General features: G+C 39.3%; 1 protein-coding gene across 3 annotated transcripts; it reads right to left on the reverse strand.

Moving 5' to 3' along the window:
* Window positions 1-1,703: 1,703 nt before the first annotated feature.
* Window positions 1,704-18,586, reverse strand: LOC133445702 (E3 ubiquitin-protein ligase TRIM21-like). Of its 3 annotated transcripts, XM_061723066.1 has the most exons (3): window positions 16,471-16,707; window positions 4,879-5,030; window positions 1,704-4,619 (listed from the first exon to the last, which is right to left on the reverse strand). In XM_061723066.1, exon 3 carries the CDS (start codon window positions 4,608-4,610, stop codon window positions 2,976-2,978), a length of 1,635 nt encoding a protein of 544 aa, XP_061579050.1. In that variant the 5' UTR covers window positions 4,611-4,619; window positions 4,879-5,030; window positions 16,471-16,707; the 3' UTR covers window positions 1,704-2,975. The 3 variants fall into 3 exon arrangements, with proteins under 3 accessions (XP_061579050.1, XP_061579064.1, XP_061579058.1); XM_061723080.1 differs by lacking the exons at window positions 4,879-5,030; window positions 16,471-16,707 and adding an exon at window positions 18,483-18,586; XM_061723074.1 differs by lacking the exon at window positions 16,471-16,707 and having other exon boundaries at window positions 4,879-5,422.
* Between the last annotated feature and the right edge of the window lie 367 nt (window positions 18,587-18,953).

The raw sequence follows: 18,953 nt of genomic DNA on the forward strand, positions 1-18,953 counted from the left end.
TTCCCTATATTATTATTTTGCAAGATTTGTCTCCATTTTCTTAAGTTTGAGGACGTCTCCCCATCAATTAAGCATCTTTTGAGATTCTTTAAGCATAAATTTTCAGCTTAACCACGCCTCTGCTATTTTTCGCCAGTTATTTTCTTTCTTAAGTTTCTCTCAGGACACAAGTTTCCTTTTTCAACAGTTCGGTTTTAGCCTGATCTTTTTAGTGAACAATTTAAATTTTGCCCTCTCAATTTTGGAAACCCCAAACATTGAACAGACATAAACATCAGACAAACATTAGACAAACATAAAACACAACCATTAAAAATCATTCCTAAGAAACCTCCTCCTCGTTATTCTGTACTTTTAAAGTCCCCTGACTTCAAAAGCCGGTCCCCGACCGAGTTAGATGTTGGTCTTACGCACTGCTCTTAGGCAGTATTTTTAGAGGCCCCTATGCCTTCTATAAAAATCGGGTCCCCGACCCGCCGCCAAACACCATTTTCGCTAACCTCTTGTTAGTATACACAGAAATTTCACTCAAAAGAGGTCTCTCACCTAGTTTCCTAGTGCCTTCCCCTGGCTCGGAAATCTCGTCGTCTGGACTCTGGAACAGCGCAGATCAATCTGGGCCCCGTTCCTGAAATCAGAACGCTGTCGACAGATTTTGATGGCCCCTTTTGATCGTACGCCGTGCCAATCGTCAGAGCTTGAGATCCCGGGTTTCGGCACCAAAATGTTAGGTTAAAAAGTCATCACAATATTAATAACTTAGAAAAAGACACCGGAAACTGTCAGAAATGATTTTCAATGGCCTTCTGCAGAAAGTTGGAGAGAAATCTTGAGGAGCTTTTAGGGCAACACGACCCTTCTCTTAGAGCTCGTCAAAACCTCTCCCAACTGGCTCTCTGCAGAGCTGGCGCTTTTATTCAGCACGGAGGACAGGAAAAACCATATTTGGAACAGTGAATGTATAGATGGTCAATTGACAAAAAAAGATGGTCACACACACATGACTTTTCAGTTGAAGAGGCTTGGTATGAAGAAACAAACAGACATCCTTAAAACACAAAGAGTCAAGGGGTCAACTAAAACAGTACCTCTTGTTGGAGGTTTGAACAGATGGTTTTTAAAGACACTGGGTTATTTACAAACCAGAAGTCACCAGGCCGACCTTCATGGGGGTCTCATGTTATCAGATGATAGTTGAAAAGTCACACCTTATGACTTTTCAGTTAGTAAGTAACTTATCTGTGGTGTGCAGAGCAACAGACATCCTTTTAGAATTGGTCAAGGGGGTTTTGTTGTCATGAGATGGTCTTAAACCCTTAAAGACAATGAGACGGCTGTCAGACGACCCCCCTGAGTCTCTCCAAGGAAGTTTATCTGTTTAGAGCATGTGATGGGGGTCTTGGAACAGATGCGTCTAAAGACAATGGTTCAGTTGACCAACCAGGAAGTCAGCAGTTTTAACCTCCTGCGTGTCAAAGAATGTCACGATAAACACAGTCAGCTCTCTGACTTGACTTGATTCTGATACTCATAAGAACGAAACTTAATTCAACTATGATTAATCTGACACACGTCTCACCAGTGGGGTGTTTCTCCAAAGAGATTTCTTCTTACCTGAGACGACCTTCACCTTAGTGGAGCCATGGAACCAATGATATGTGAAGATTTAGAGAGTCATTTTAGAACGTTTTTATTCAGCATGATAGAGAATGACGCAGAAATTATTGTCATACATGGTGAAATAAAAGGTCATTGATACATTTTCCTTTCAGTCTTCCACAGCACAGATAAAAAGAGATGAGGTTCAGGTCCATCAGTTTGACCATCCAGGTGTTTCCACCGAGTGTCAGACGTCCTCCAACACGTCAACACCAGACATGACTTCAGAACTCTGGTGTTTCAGGTAGTTGGAGTTTAAACACGACTCCAAATTTTTATCACAACTCCATTGTTTAAATAAAACTGCAGATGTTTAAACCCTCCTCATCCCTCCTCCTCTCATAAACTGCCTCACAGATGTTATTATGATTAACAAAATAATTTTCTTTATTTTCAAATTCTGGTCAAGAGTTGATATTTATACAGGTTTTAAATCCTGCAAACTATCTAACAGAATGAATTAGCATTGTAATCTGATTACATTTGGTAAATCAAACCAACACTCGCTGACTTTAGAAGCAACTTAAAATGGAGCTTTTCAAAATCAAGACTGTAACATCAGAGACAAACACAGATCACAGAGTTCTGCTTTATTCAGGAAAAACTTCAACAATCCAGCAGTTTTCACTTGTTCCATCATCAGATATTGTAGGATCATTCACACTAGCAGACAGAGGTTACACTTAGATCACATGATGTTACATTTGACTGGAAAATCTCAAATGTTCCTTTAAAAAGAGGAGGAACAAAAAAAACAAGTAAAAGAGCGGGTCGTCCAATGATCGGAAGGTCGGCGGTTCGAATCCCGCTCTTTCCCAGTTTGCTGTCGTAGTGTCCTTGGGCAAGACACCTTACCCACCTTGCCCTGTGTGAATGTGTTTGAATGTGTTTGAATGTGTATGAATGTGTTTGAATGTGTATGAATGTTACAATGAATGTTACAATGTGGTGGTCGGAGGGGCCGTTTGGCGCAATATGGCAGCCACGCTTCTGTCAGTCTGCCCCAGGGCAGCTGTGGCTACAAACGTAGCTTACCACCACCGGAGAGAATGTGTATGAATGAATAATTATCTCTGTAAAGCGCTCTGAGTGCCTTGAAGGGCGCTATATAAATCCAAGTCATCATCATCGTCATCATCATCAAAAGATAGAAGTACAACATACAAATGTAATAATACGATCAATCAAACAAAATGATCACTTAATGATATGAAATAACTTTAGGGAGAACTTGAACATTTTTCCATCAATCAGAGTGAATCTTTAATCATTTCACATGAACATTTAGAGTTGATGAAGATTCATTACATCAAAGATCAGATAGTTTGATTGACAGGACAGATGATCAGAGGAGCAAAGTTTTTACCTCCATAATTGGGTTCAGGACTGAAGTACGGGTGGAGTTTCTCCCTGAAGGAGCAGCCAGTAAAGGAGTAGATAAGTGCTGCAGCATCTACATCATGAAAGGAGACCAGACCCTCCTCATAATCCACAAACACCCCCAACTTCTCAGGAGGAGAACTGAGATGGAGACGGACTGGAGGAGCTGCGTACTCGTTTCCATTTCTCAGCCAAACAGTCCAGTAACCATTCTGAGGACTCGGTGTGATTATTCCCTTCCTGTTGATCGACTCTCTGGCCACTCCTACATCCCAGTCAGTCTTTCCTTTAACCTGAACCTCAAAGTAAAATCTGCCTGAAGAGAAACTCTGTTTTCCTAAAACATTAGGATACATAGAGAATCTCTCTGGATTATCTGGAAGATTCTTCCACACATTACCATGATAGACTTGTTTTCCATCATCAGACAGGATGAGTCCAGGATTTGCTGTATCAGGATCAAGAGTCACATCAGCTTCAAACTGCTGGATCCTCCTCAGCTCAGCTTCAAGCAGCTTCTTCATCTTTTCTCTGAGGTTCTTCTCCAGCTGGTCCACAGCTCTCACCACAGTCCCCTCATATGAAGGTGGATGGACTCTGACCTCTGTCCAGTTCTTGGTGGGTGGAGCATCTTTCAGGGATGAGAATCTTTGGAGGAGGTGGAGGTGATCTTCAGAGCGTGAGAGCTGCTCCACCTCAGAGCTCCTCTTCTTCAGCTCACAGATTTCCTGTTCCAGATCTTTGATGAAGTCTTCAGCCTGTTTCTCTGCAGTTTTCTGTTTGTCTTCCATCTCCTTCATGAACTCCTTCAGACGTCTCTCAACAGACTCCTTCAGATCAGTGAAGACCTGAACACCTTCTGCTTTCTCTCTGTCTGCAGCATCGTTACTGATCTTCAGAGACTCTTTGATCTCCTGAATCTTCAGTCGTCTCTTCTGGATCATCTGCTGAATCTCAGCCTCTGTCTTCTCCAGATCTGCCTTCTTTCCTTCATATTCTTCTCTCAGAGGAACAAACTCATGATTCTTGTGGTCTAAAACAGAGCAGAGCGTGCAGACACATGTCTGGTCAGTCTTACAGAACAGCTCCAGAGGTTTATCGTGCTTCGTACAAATCCTGTCCTCCAGGTTCTCCACAGGCTCCACCAGCTGATGTCTTTTCAGACGTGAAGCTGTCAGATGAGGCTCCAGGTGAGTCTCACAGTAGGACAGCAGACACACCAGGCAGGACTTCAGGGCCTTCAGTCTGGTTCCAGTGCAGACGTCACAGGGAACTTCTCCTGGTTCTGCAGCTTGTTGCTCTGAGCTGCTGCTGCTGGATTTCTGTTGAGCTTCACCTCTGAACTCAGAAACCATCTCTCTGATGAACGTGTTGACTTCCAGGTCAGGTCTTGTACTGAACATCTTTTGACAGATGGGACACTTGAAGAGAGCATCATCATCCCAGAAATGAGTGATGCAGGTTTTACAGAAGTTGTGTCCACATGGTGTGGTGACTGGATCAGTGAACACATCCAGACAGATGGAGCACAGGAACTGATCTGCAGATCTCAGGTTGCTGCAAGCAGACATGGTGGATCTCTGGAAACAAAAGTGAAAGTGTGAAACATCAAAGCTGCAATAATGAAATGAAGAAGAGAAAAACAACGAGAGTTAAGGAAACAGAACCACCTATTTCATGAATCTTCAGAGACAACACCTGTCTGACAGTAAAAGGAGGAACGTTTCATCAACACAAGTTTAGATTATTAATGTCACGACTCCAGAATAATGAACTATTTCATGTGAATCATTTTCCTCCAAACGTTCCTGTTCAGTAAATGTTTTCTTCTGTACTCACCAGTGTTTCAGAGACTCTGCTGTGTTGTGGAGGAAAACCCGATGGACTCGCTTGGATCTTCTTTCAGAGACGAACAAGAATCTTCTGGACTGGATTTCTGCTCCGTCACACTTGAACTTTCCTCCTTCCTCCCTCTGCTCTGGTTCCTTCCTCTGATTTACAGGATTATTGTCAAACAGCAGAGTTGATGTGATGAATAAGACGGAGTGAAGTTTCGACTGCAGCTCGTTGTTCAAACATTCAACTTTGCACTGTCGTTTATCTTAAATTAACAGGAACTTGTTCAAAGTTCAGATCAGGACTGGGCGGTACGGACAATAAAACTATATTCCTCCTCATTCCTGCTGCTTTACAGTTCAGACGCTTCCCCTGCTTGCTCTCTGCTTGATTTGCTTATGTTATTGATTTCATGCTGATTTTTCCCAGATTTTTTCCTTCTTTCCATGTGAGCTTACCTGCGATAGCTTCTGGACACTAAGAACAAGCTAACACACAAATCAAGCAAATCAAGCAGAGAGCAACCAGAAGAAGCGTCTGCACTGTAAGGAAGCAGGAATGAGGAGGAATATAGTTTTATTGTCCGTAAGGAGCACAGATAACACAGCCAAGTCTGTGCATTATAACCAATCATGGAGTGATAATCCTCCCCAACCCAGTCTCACACAAAAACGTACCCTGCCTACGTTGGTCCAAAGTGCAAAAACGTAGAGGGGCTACAATATTAGCCCTTGAAATGTATAACTGTTACGTTTTTTTAGCCCTTAAAACGTATAACTGTTACATTTTTCTGCCGATTCGTTTTGCGCCCAAGTCACGTGACTTTTAAGATTCTGGCCGTGATACCAACAAACACGGTGGACATTTTTCATTTTTGAGTGAAGAAAATCAATATTTTGAGTTAGTTTCTGCATAGAAATGCGTTTTGATTACATTTCTAGCAATACATATTTCACTTTCATAATATTCACTCAGTAAATGTATATAATCTCTTGCTTGCTCGTGGTTGCAAGGTTTTTTCAGATCTCGTCAGAATAATGTAAATCTGGAACGTTTTAAAAACGTGAAATGGTTACATTTTTGGTTGCTGTACACGCTGTGAAGAAAATCAATATTTTGAGTTAGTTTCTGCATAGAAATGCGTTTTGATTACATTTCTAGCAATACATATTTCACTTTCATAATATTCACTCAGTAAATGTATATAATCTCTTGCTTGCTCGTGGTTGCAAGGTTTTTTCAGATCTCGTCAGAATAATGTAAATCTGGAACGTTTTAAAAACGTGAAATGGTTACATTTTTGGTTGCTGTACACGCTGTGAAGAAAATCAATATTTTGAGTTAGTTTCTGCATAGAAATGCGTTTTGATTACATTTCTAGCAATACATATTTCACTTTCATAATATTCACTCAGTAAATGTATATAATCTCTTGCTTGCTCGTGGTTGCAAGGTTTTTTCAGATCTCGGCAGAATAATGTAAATCTGGAACGTTTTAAAAACGTGAAATGGTTACATTTTTGGTTGCTGTACACGCTGTGAAGAAAATCAATATTTTGAGTTAGTTTCTGCATAGCGTTTTGATTACATTTCTAGCAATACATATTTCACTTTCATAATATTCACTCAGTAAATGTATATAATCTCTTGATTGCTCGTGGTTGCAAGGTTTTTTCAGAAATCGTCAGAATAATGTAAAACTGGAACGTTTTAATAACGTGTAATGGTTACATTTTTGGTTGCTGGACACGCTGGGAATAAAATCAATATTGTGAGTTAGTTTCTGCATAGAAATGCGTTTTGATTATATTTCTAGCAATACATATTTCACTTTCATAATATTCACTCAATAAATGTACACAATCTCTTGCTTGCTCTGGTTGCAAGGTTTTTTCAGATCTCGTCAGAATAATGTAAAACTGGAACTTTTTAATAACGTGAAATCGTTACATTTTTGGTTGCTGGACAGTGCTGTGAAAAAAAAATCAATATCTTGAGTTAGTTTCTGCATAGAAATGTGTTTTGATTACATTTCTAGAAATACATATTTCACTTTCATAATATTCACTCAATAAATGTACATAATCTCTTGCTTGCTCTGGTTGCAAGGTTTTTTTCAGATCTCAACAGAATAATGTAAATCTGGAACGTTTGAATAACGTGAAATCGTTACGTTTTTGGTTGCTGGACACGCTGGGAAAAAAATCAATATCTTGAGTTAGTTTCTGCATAGAAATGCATTTTGATTACATTTCTAGCAATACATATTTCAATTTCATAATATTCACTCAATAAATGTACATAATCTCTTGCTTGCTCTGGTTGCAAGGTTTTTCAGATCTCAGCAGAATACCCTGGCTACGTTGGTCCAAATGCAAAAACGTAGAGGGGTTACAATATTAGCCCTTGAAATGTATAACTGTTACATTTTTCTAGCCCTTGAAATGTATAACTGTTACATTTTTCTGCCTATTCGTTTTGCGTCCAAGTCACGTGACTTTTAAGATTCTGGCCGTGATACCAACAAACATGGTGGACATTTTTCATTTTTGAGTGAAAAAAATCTATATTTTGAGTTAACAAACACGGTGGACATTTTTCAGTTTTGAGTGAAAAAAATCTATATTTTGAGTTAACAAACACGGTGGACATTTTTCAGTTTTGAGTGAAAAAAATCTATATTTTGAGTTTGTTTCTGCATAGAAATGCGATTTGATTACATTTATAGCAATATATAAATGTAGATAATCTCTTGCTTGCTCTGTTTGCAAGGTTTTTTCAGATCTCGTCAGAATAATGTAAAACTGGAACTTTTTAATAACGTGAAATCGTTACGTTTTTGGTTGCTGGACAGTGCTGTGAAAAAAAATCAATATCTTGAGTTAGTTTCTGCATAGAAATGCGTTTTGATTACATTTCTAGCAATACATATTTCAATTTCATAATATTCACTCAATAAATGTACATAATCTCTTGCTTGCTCTGGTTGCAAGGTTTTTTCAGATTTCGTCAGAATACCCTGGCTACGGTGGTCCAAAGTGCAAAAACGTAGAGGGGTTACAATATTCAACCCAGTCTCACAGGAAAACGTGGTACAGGCTACGTTGGTCCACATTGCAAAACGTGGCCAATGTTACGATTTGCCCTCCTAAAACGTGAGATGTGAAACCGTTCCGTGGCTCATTCATTTTAATAGGTTTCGTTAGGTTTCGTTTCTGTCACGTGACTTTCAAGTTTTCGGCTGTGGAGGAAAAATAAAATTGCTGCCATTTCTTTGATTCTCGGTCTTAATTGCAATATTTTAAGATAGTTTCGCCATGAAAAGCAGATTTTATCATATTCATAGCAAGAAATATATTTTGGTTATTTTACCCTCATTTAATGGATCTTATTGACGGAAATGTATGAACCATGTGCTTGTTTTACTTCCTTTGAGTAATAAAACCACCAATTCTCTTGCATGGCCCCGTTATTAAAATATATGCCAGGCCCAGTGCTTAATTTCTAAAGTGGGAGGTCCCGGAGCGCAGACGATGAGTGGCTCCGGTGCGAGAGAAAAAATACACACACACACACACACACACACACTGTTGAACTGTCCGTTTTGACGTTAACGGCGATTTTCACAATGATATCTGCAACATTTCTTAAGGCAGAAACACCACTGTATCATTGTTAATTACACAACATTAGTGGGTTAATTTCCTGCACACCAATTTTCATGTTTTTCCCTTCGATTGTGAGAAAAAAAAGAGTTGTTTCACGCTGAGAGCATCATGCCAGCCAATCAGAATCCTGGAAAAAACATCAACAAATGACACGTGTAACTTCCAGGCTGATTTATGGTTCCGCGTTACACCAACGCAGAGCCTACGGCGGAAGTGATACTAGTAGCTGATTGGCCGATATGTGATCATCATCATCATCATCATCATCATCATCATCATCATCATCACCTTCATCATCATCATCCTCATCATCATCACCATCATCATCATCATCGCTACCACCATCATCATCATCACCATCATCATCATCATCATCAGTCAAGTCAAATTTCACGAGCGAGGTCCCGTTCATCGCTGCTTGCAGCTTTAATTTATATATAACTATTTTAACATTTCTAAACACAAAAACACGAAAGTGTCCTTGATAATTCAATAATACAATAGGTTCATGTTAAGGACATCCGTTTTAATTAGTTCTCCTTCGATTATGAGATGTTATTAATGCTCAGTAGACACAGGAGGTTTGTTATGTATTGTTATGAGGCCTATTTCGTGTCTATTTTTGAACAGTTCACTAACGCTTTGAGCTAGGAAGCTGAAATTCTAGACTCTGTATCAAGAGGTGACTTTCATCCACTGTGCGGATTTTCAGATCTGTGTGACCTTCGGAAGTGTCAAAGGTCAGCGCGTCTGTTGCTTTTCGGCCTGCTAAGACTATTTTGTGTCTTTTTTTGCATAGTTCACTAACGCTTTGAGCTAGGAAGCTGAAATTCTAGACTCTGTATCAGGAGGTGACTCTCATCCACTGTGCCGAGTTCCAGACCCGTGCGACCTTCGGAAGTGCCAAAGGTCACCGTGTGTGGTGCCTTTTTCGTGCCTTTTTTGTGTGTTTTTTGAATAATTCACTAACGCTTTGAGCTGGGAGGCTGATTTTTGACTATGTTGCAATGCAGAAGGCCCTTTGCTAGGATCTTTTGGTCTTGTGGCTGTACGACTTCCACAGAGCTAGTTGGCATTGCAGAGGGTTTACAGAGTTGAGACTTGGCAAGCCCAATTTAAGCCCCATATGGAGGCCACAGGTCAAGTTTTACTTGGTTTGGTCAAATATTGTGGCAACGGTGTCCGTTCGAATGTTGGAAAAGGTGACGTTTCAAAGCCCCGCCCATCGAAAAGTACAGGTCTGATCTGCACCAAACCAACGTCTGTCTGATCAGGGGATGCCCCCAAACAACATATATAATTCAGACTCCTAGCTAAAGGCGTTAGTGAACTATGCAAAAAAAGACACAAAATAGGCCCTGTTCCATTAGTCAGGAGGCTCTCAGAGCTAGAGGTTTCTACACCCTCCTAACCAGCCAGAACGTTTTAGAGGAAACACTGTTGCAGAAGTCATAGAAATCTGAAATTTTTATACATAAGCACATAAGCATTAATAACATCTCATAATCGAAGGAGAACTAATTAAAACGGATGTCCTTAACATGAACCTATTGTATTATTGAATTATCAAGGACACTTTCGTGTTTTTGTGTTAAGAAATGTTAAAATAGTTATATATAAATTAAAGCTGCAAGCAGCGATGAACGGGACCTCGCACGTGCAATTTGACTTGACTGATGATGATGATGATGGTGATGATGATGATGGTGGTAGCGATGATGATGATGATGGTGATGATGATGAGGATGATGATGATGAAGGTGATTATGATGATGATGATGATGATGATGATGATGATGGTGGTGATGATGGTGATGATGATGATGATGATGATGATGATGATGATGATGATGATGATGATGATGATGATGATGATGATCACATATCGGCCAATCAGCTACTAGTATCACTTCCGCCGTAGGCTCTGCGTTGGTGTAACGCGGAACCATAAATCAGCCTGGAAGTTACACGTGTCATTTGTTGATGTTTTTTCCAGGATTCTGATTGGCTGGCATGATGCTCTCAGCGTGAAACAACTCTTTTTTTTCTCACAATCGAAGGGAAAAACATGAAAATTGGTGTGCAGGAAATTAACCCACTAATGTTGTGTAATTAACAATGATACAGTGGTGTTTCTGCCTTAAGAAATGTTGCAGATATCATTGTGAAAATCGCTGTTAACGTCAAAACGGACAGTTCAACAGTGTGTGTGTGTGTGTGTGTGTGTTTTTTTTCTCTCGCACCGGAGCCACTCATCGTCTGCGCTCCAGGACCTCCCACTTTAGAAATTAAGCACTGGGCCTGGCATATATTTTAATAACGGGGCCATGCAAGAGAATTGGTGGTTTTATTACTCAAAGGAAGTAAAACAAGCACATGGTTCATACATTTCCGTCAATAAGATCCATTAAATGAGGGTAAAATAACCAAAATATATTTCTTGCTATGACTATGGCTGTACTTGATCTCCTTGAAAGGGTAAACGATGCACTAGATAAAGGTGAATATGGCGTTGGTGTGTTTCTGGACCTCTCAAAGGCCTTTGATACCATTGATCATAACATACTGTTAAACAAATTGACCCACTATGGGATCAGAGGCACAGCTCTTAAATGGTTCACTAGTTACCTTTCACAAGAGCAATATGTACATATCCATGACAACAAATCTCAATATAGACATATCAAATATGGGGTTCCTCAGGGTTCTATTTTAGGGCCCTTACTCTTTATTATTTATACAAATGATCTGGTCAATTGCTCAAACGTCTTCCAAAAAATCATTTTTGCTGATGATACAAACCTTTTTGTATCGCATAATGACATTCATGAACTCCAAGATCTCCTTAATGGTGAGCTCTCTAAAGTGGACACTTGGTTTAAAGTAAATAAACTCTCTCTTAATATTAAGAAAACAAATTATATATTATTTTGTTTCAATAAAAAACGAATAAATATGGAAAATTTGGCCTTTCAGATCGTAATAAATGATGAAGAAATAAAGAGAGTAAACTCTACAAAGTTCCTTGGGGTCCTCATTGATGACTGTCTAAATTTTAAATGTCATATAGATCACCTTGTGGAAAAATTATCTAAATATGTCGGCCTGTTTTTCAAACTGAGACACCTGCTTCCACGCTCTGCCCTTCTCACTCTTTACAAAACTTTGTTTGAACCTCATTTAAATTACTGCAATATTATTTGGTGTAATACTTATCCCAGTCATCTAAAAAAATTAGAAGTTTTACAGAAAAAAATTATCCGTGCCATCTCTTGGACTGAATTTAATTCACCTACTCGACATCTGTTTGCCCACTATGGTATTCTTCGACTCAAAGAATATAACTACTTCCATAATGCATGTACAATATATCAGGTGGTCTCAGGTTTGAATCCCAGACTAACTCAACTCATCCCAATCTCCGTTCCCCAGCACACCCACAAAACTAGACACAAACACCTTATTACAGGGAAAAAACGTAAACTTGTGGGAACAAGTTTGAGTGTTGTGTGTCGGGGACCACAGATTTGGAATGAGCTGAATGACAACCTTAAAAAGTCACAGTCCATCTCCATATTCAAACGGCAGTTAAAGAATCAATTATTAAGCTCATATATATAAACGTACACTCCGGGATCACAAAATGTTTCATGTTAAGTGTTTGTAATGTGATATGTTGCATGTAAGTGGTAGTCTAGTAAATGTGCATATTGTTTTGTTGTGTTATGTGTGTATTAAGTGCAAGTGTATGTATATATTCCTGCCTACTGTATGTATGTTCATTGGCTCCTACCATAAGCTTTTGATAGCTTCTCCAGGAGACCAATTCACATGTGTGTAAGTGAATAAAACTAAACTAATATGATAAAATCTGCTTTTCATGGCGAAACTATCTTAAAATATTGCAATTTAGACCGAGAATCAAAGAAATGGCAGCAATTTTATTTTTCCTCCACAGCCGAAAACTTGAAAGTCACGTGACAGAAACGAAACCTAACGAAACCTATTAAAATGAATGAGCCACGGAACGGTTTCACATCTCACGTTTTAGGAGGGCAAATCGTAACATTGGCCACGTTTTGCAATGTGGACCAACGTAGCCTGTACCACGTTTTCCTGTGAGACTGGGTTGAATATTGTAACCCCTCTACGTTTTTGCACTTTGGACCACCGTAGCCAGGGTATTCTGACGAAATCTGAAAAAACCTTGCAACCAGAGCAAGCAAGAGATTATGTACATTTATTGAGTGAATATTATGAAATTGAAATATGTATTGCTATAAATGTAATCAAAACGCATTTCTATGCAGAAACTAACTCAAGATATTGATTTTTTTTCACAGCACTGTCCAGCAACCAAAAACGTAACGATTTCACGTTATTAAAAAGTTCCAGTTTTACATTATTCTGACGAGATCTGAAAAAACCTTGCAACCAGAGCAAGCAAGAGATTATCTACATTTATATATTGCTATAAATGTAATCAAATCGCATTTCTATGCAGAAACTAACTCAAAATATAGATTTTTTTCACTCAAAACTGAAAAATGTCCACCGTGTTTGTTAACTCAAAATATAGATTTTTTTCACTCAAAACTGAAAAATGTCCACCGTGTTTGTTAACTCAAAATATAGATTTTTTTCGCTCAAAAATGAAAAATGTCCACCATGTTTGTTGGTATCACGGCCAGAATCTTAAAAGTCACGTGACTTGGACGCAAAACGAATAGGCAGAAAAATGTAACAGTTATACATTTCAAGGGCTAGAAAAATTTAACAGTTATACATTTCAAGGGCTAATATTGTAACCCCTCTACGTTTTTGCATTTGGACCAACGTAGCCAGGGTATTCTGACGAGATCTGAAAAACCTTGCAACCAGAGCAAGCAAGAGATTATGTACATTTATTGAGTGAATATTATGAAATTAAAATATGTATTGCTAGAAATGTAATCAAAATGCATTTCTATGCAGAAACTAACTCAAGATATTGATTTTTTTCCCAGCGTGTCCAGCAACCAAAAACGTAACGATTTCACGTTATTCAAACGTTCCAGATTTACATTATTCTGATGAGATCTGAAAAAAACCTTGCAACCAGAGCAAGCAAGAGATTATGTACATTTATTGAGTGAATATTATGAAAGTGAAATATGTATTTCTAGAAATGTAATCAAAACACATTTCTATGCAGAAACTAACTCAAGATATTGATTTTTTTTTCACAGCACTGTCCAGCAACCAAAAATGTAACGATTTCACGTTATTAAAAAGTTCCAGTTTTACATTATTCTGACGAGATCTGAAAAAACCTTGCAACCAGAGCAAGCAAGAGATTGTGTACATTTATTGAGTGAATATTATGAAAGTGAAATATGTATTGCTAGAAATATAATCAAAACGCATTTCTATGCAGAAACTAACTCACAATATTGATTTTATTCCCAGCGTGTCCAGCAACCAAAAATGTAACCATTACACGTTATTAAAACGTTCCAGTTTTACATTATTCTGACGATTTCTGAAAAAACCTTGCAACCACGAGCAAGCAAGAGATTATATACATTTACTGAGTGAATATTATGAAAGTGAAATATGTATTGCTAGAAATGTAATCAAAACGCTATGCAGAAACTAACTCAAAATATTGATTTTCTTCACAGCGTGTACAGCAACCAAAAATGTAACCATTTCACGTTTTTAAAACGTTCCAGATTTACATTATTCTGACGAGATCTGAAAAAACCTTGCAACCACGAGCAAGCAAGAGATTATATACATTTACTGAGTGAATATTATGAAAGTGAAATATGTATTGCTAGAAATGTAATCAAAACGCATTTCTATGCAGAAACTAACTCAAAATATTGATTTTCTTCACAGCGTGTACAGCAACCAAAAATGTAACCATTTCACGTTTTTAAAACGTTCCAGATTTACATTATTCTGACGACATCTGAAAAAACCTTGCAACCACGAGCAAGCAAGAGATTATATACATTTACTGAGTGAATATTATGAAAGTGAAATATGTATTGCTAGAAATGTAATCAAAACGCATTTCTATGCAGAAACTAACTCAAAATATTGATTTTCTTCACAGCGTGTACAGCAACCAAAAATGTAACCATTTCACGTTTTTAAAACGTTCCAGATTTACATTATTCTGACGAGATCTGAAAAAACCTTGCAACCACGAGCAAGCAAGAGATTATATACATTTACTGAGTGAATATTATGAAAGTGAAATATGTATTGCTAGAAATGTAATCAAAACGCATTTCTATGCAGAAACTAACTCAAAATATTGATTTTCTTCACTCAAAAATGAAAAATGTCCACCGTGTTTGTTGGTATCACGGCCAGAATCTTAAAAGTCACGTGACTTGGGCGCAAAACGAATCGGCAGAAAAATGTAACAGTTATACGTTTTAAGGGCTAAAAAAACGTAACAGTTATACATTTCAAGGGCTAATATTGTAGCCCCTCTACGTTTTTGCACTTTGGACCAACGTAGGCAGGGTACGTTTTTGTGTGAGACTGGGTTGTCCTCCCTGGAACTGTCTCTGTGCAAAACCAAAGAGTAAATCCTGTCTCCTGAAACAGGGAGGACGTATCACAGGCAGGGCCGAGTGACCTGAGGGGTTGGAGACTTATTCAATTAATCATTTCAATGTCAAGAGTTAACACCTTGAAGGTTTCAGTCTTTTTAATACATGGCTGTACAGCTGCAGGCCTCATCCAGAGTCCTGTTTCTGAATGTTTACAGGCCCCTAAATACTTTGCAGACTTTTTTGATGACCTCAGTGAACTGCTGTCTGTGATCCGTGTTGATTTTGAAATGTTGCTGACCGCTAAATGTGAGGACCTGGAGGTCAGAGCCAGGAGCAACAACGTACGGCTGGTAGGTGTGCCTGAGGGGCTGAAGGTGTGGCCCAACTGAATTTATTAGAAGCTGCTGATGGACTCCCTCAGCCTGGCTGATTTGTCCCTGCTTGTCCGTGCTCATCTCACTCTCCGACCCAAGCCTAGTGATGGTAAACCACCCCGACCCTTTCTGACTCATGTGCACTTCTTTCACATGAGGAATGATATTCTACGCCGTGCTGGTGAGGCTTCCAGGGACTCTCCTCTTCTTTTCCAAGGCAAAACACTCTTCCCTTTTCCTGACTCTACTTCTTGAGTAGTGAAGAAACGTGCTGCATTCATGGATGTCAAACATCTGTTGCCTTCGTGTCCTGGAGTGAAGTTTGGTCTGAGGTTTCCTGTGATTTTGAGGTTCTCTTTTCCTGGTGGAGCTACCTGCACCTTTGAAGACCCGGCCACTGCAATGGACTTCATCAAGGTGAACTTGAAGTCTGGTTTCTCTCCTGGAGCTACAGCTGGAAATCGGCTGACAGTTTGTTTGGTAAGCTGGTGGTAAAGTTGTCCCGTTTTCAGTTGGTAAGCCGCTCTGCTTTATGTTTGTGATACCTGGACTTCAGTCACTTGTAATAATTTGCTACTTGTTCTCTGTCTCTGATCCATGGCGCCTTCTTAATCCAACTAGTAAAATCTATTATTTTTCCTCTCATGTTTATCATTCAACAACAAAAGTGAAAGTGTGAAACATCAAAGCTGCAATAATGAAATGAAGAAGAGAAAAACAACAAGAGAGAAGGAAACAGACGGAACAAAGAATGTCATGAATCCTCAGAGAAAACACCCGTCTGACAGTAAAAGGAGGAACGTTTCATCAACACAAGTTTAGATTATTAAAGTCACGACTCCAGAATAATGAACTATTTCATGTGAATCATTTTTCTCTAAACGTTCCTGTTCTTTGACCAGAGTCAGTTTGAGTTTTCCAGAATAACGTTTACAAACTGAGTAGAAGTTTTGTCGTCCCGCTGACAGAAACACAGTAAATGTTTTCTTCTGGACTCACCAGTGTTTCAGAGACTCTGCTGTGTTGTGGAGGAAAACCTGATGGACTCGCTTGGATCTTCTTTCAGAGACGAACAGGAATCTTCTGGACTGGATTTCTGCTCCGTCACACTTGAACTTTCCTCCTTCCTCCCTCTGCTCTGGTTCCTTCCTCTGATTTACAGGATTATTGTCAAACAGCAGAGTTGATGTGATGAATAAGACGGAGTGAAGCTTCGGCTGCAGCTCGTTGTTCAATCATTCAACTTTGCACTGTCGTTTATCTTGAATTAACTGGAACTTGTTCAAAGTTCAGATCATGATTGGGCGGTACGGACAATAAAACTATATTCCTCCTCATTCCTGCTGCTTTACAGTGCAAATGCTTCCTCTGCTTGCTCTCTGCTTGCTTTGCTTATGTTATTGATTTTATGCTGATTTTTCCCAGATTTTTTCCTTCTTTCCATGTGAGCTTACCTGCGATAGCTTCTGGACACTAAGAACAAGCTAACACACAAATCAAGCAAATCAAGAGAGCAACCAGAAGAAGCGTCTGCACTGTAAGGAAGCAGGAATGAGGAGGAATATAGTTTTATTGTCCGTAAGGAGCACAGATAACACAGTCAAGTCTGTGCATTATAACAAATCATGGAGTGATAATCCTCCTTGGAACTGTCTCGGTGCAAAACCAAAGAGTAAATCCTGTCTCCTGAAACAGGGAGGACGTATCACAGGCAGGGCCGAGTGACCTGAGGGGTTGCAGACTTATTCAATTAATCATTTCAATGTCAAGAGTTAACACCTTGAAGGTTTCAGTCTTTTTAATACAGGGCTGTACAGCTGCAGGCCTCATCCAGAGTCCTGTTTCTGAATGTTTACAGGCCCCTAAATACTTTGTAGACTTTTTTGATGACCTCAGTGAACTGCTGTCTGTGATCCGTGTTGATTTTGAAATGTTGCTGATCGCTAAATGTGAGGACCTGGAGGTCAGAGCCAGGAGCAACAACGTACGGCTGGTAGGTGTGCCGGAGGGGCTGAAGGTGTGGCCCAACTGAATTTATTACAAGCTGCTGATGGACTCCCTCAGCCTGGCTGATTTGACCCTGCTTGTCCGTGCTCATCTCACTCTCCGACCCAAGACTAGTGATGGTAAACCATCCCGACCCTTTCTGACTCATGTGCACTTTTTCACATGAGGAATGATATTCTACGCCGTGCTGGTGAGGCTTCCAGGGACTCTCCTCTTCTCTTCCACGGCAAAACACTGTTCCCTTTTCCTGACTCTACTTCTTCAGTTGTGAAGAAACGTCCTGCATTCATGGACGTCAAACATCTGTTGCATTTGTGTTCTGGAGTGAAGTTTGGTCTGAGGTTTCCTGTGATTTTGAGGTTCACTTTTCCTGGTGGAGCTACCTGCACCTTTGAAGACCCGACCACTGCAATGGACTTTGTCAAGGTGAACTTGAAGTCTGGTTTCTGTCCTGGAGCTACAGCTTGAAAACGGCTGACAGTTTGTTTGGTAAACTGGTGGTAAAGTTGTCCCGTTTTCGGTTGGTAAGCCGCTCTGCTTTATGTTTGGGATACCTGGACTTGAGTCACTTGTAATAATTTGCTACTTGTTCTCTGTCTCTGATACATGGCGCCTTCTTAATCCAACTAGTAAAATCTATTATTTTTTCTCTCATGTACATCATTCAACATCAAAAGTGAAAGTGTGAAACATCAACGCTGCAATAATGAAATGAAGAGAAAAACAACAAGAGAGAAGGAAACAGATGTAAAAAAGAATGTCATGAATCCTCAGACACAACACCGGTCTGACAGTGAAAGGAGGAATGTTTCCTTAACAAAAGTTTAGATTATTAATGTCACGACTCCAGAATAATGAACTATTTCATGTGAATCATTTTCCTCTAAACGTTCCTGTTCTTTGACCAGAGTCAGTTTGAGTTTTCCAGAATAACATTTAGTAAACTGTTGAAGTTTTGTCGTCCCGCTGACAGAAACACAGTAAATGTTTTCTTCTGTACTCACCAGTGTCTCCAGACTCTGCTGAGTTGTTGAGAACAAACTCTGAAGTCTGAATTTACTCAGAAACCCAGAATCAGACAGGTTTAGTCTCTGCTGCAGCTCTTCTGTCGCTCTGACAAACCTTCTGATTCACTCAACCATATGAAGTTGAAGTTTTCCTGTATTTCCATTTTTGCTGCTTCTCCTGATTACTGTCACATGACTTTCATGATGCCTGTTTTACCTGATGTTATCTGTCATTGTCGTCTTCATCCTCCTGAAAACTCTGTACTAACTCACATCTGTTCATCTTTTTGTAGAAAAATACTAAACTCTTCACTTTCAGCTGTTCAACATCTCATCATTAGCTCAATGTTCAGCTCTCTGTTTGTGCTGGAATCTCAACTCTTCATGGATGTTTTTAATTGTCATATACAGAGGTGTCAAGTAACGAAGTACAAATACTTCGTTACCTTACTTAAGTAGAAATTTTGG

The sequence above is a fragment of the Cololabis saira genome, chromosome 1, assembly GCF_033807715.1.
Source record: "Cololabis saira isolate AMF1-May2022 chromosome 1, fColSai1.1, whole genome shotgun sequence".
Lineage (NCBI taxonomy): Eukaryota > Metazoa > Chordata > Actinopteri > Beloniformes > Belonidae > Cololabis > Cololabis saira.

Coding starts and splice junctions, on each gene's coding strand:
- LOC133445702 (XM_061723080.1), bottom strand. CDS start 4,610: ATGTCTGCTTGCAGCAACCTGAGATCTGCAGATCAGTTCCTGTGCTCC.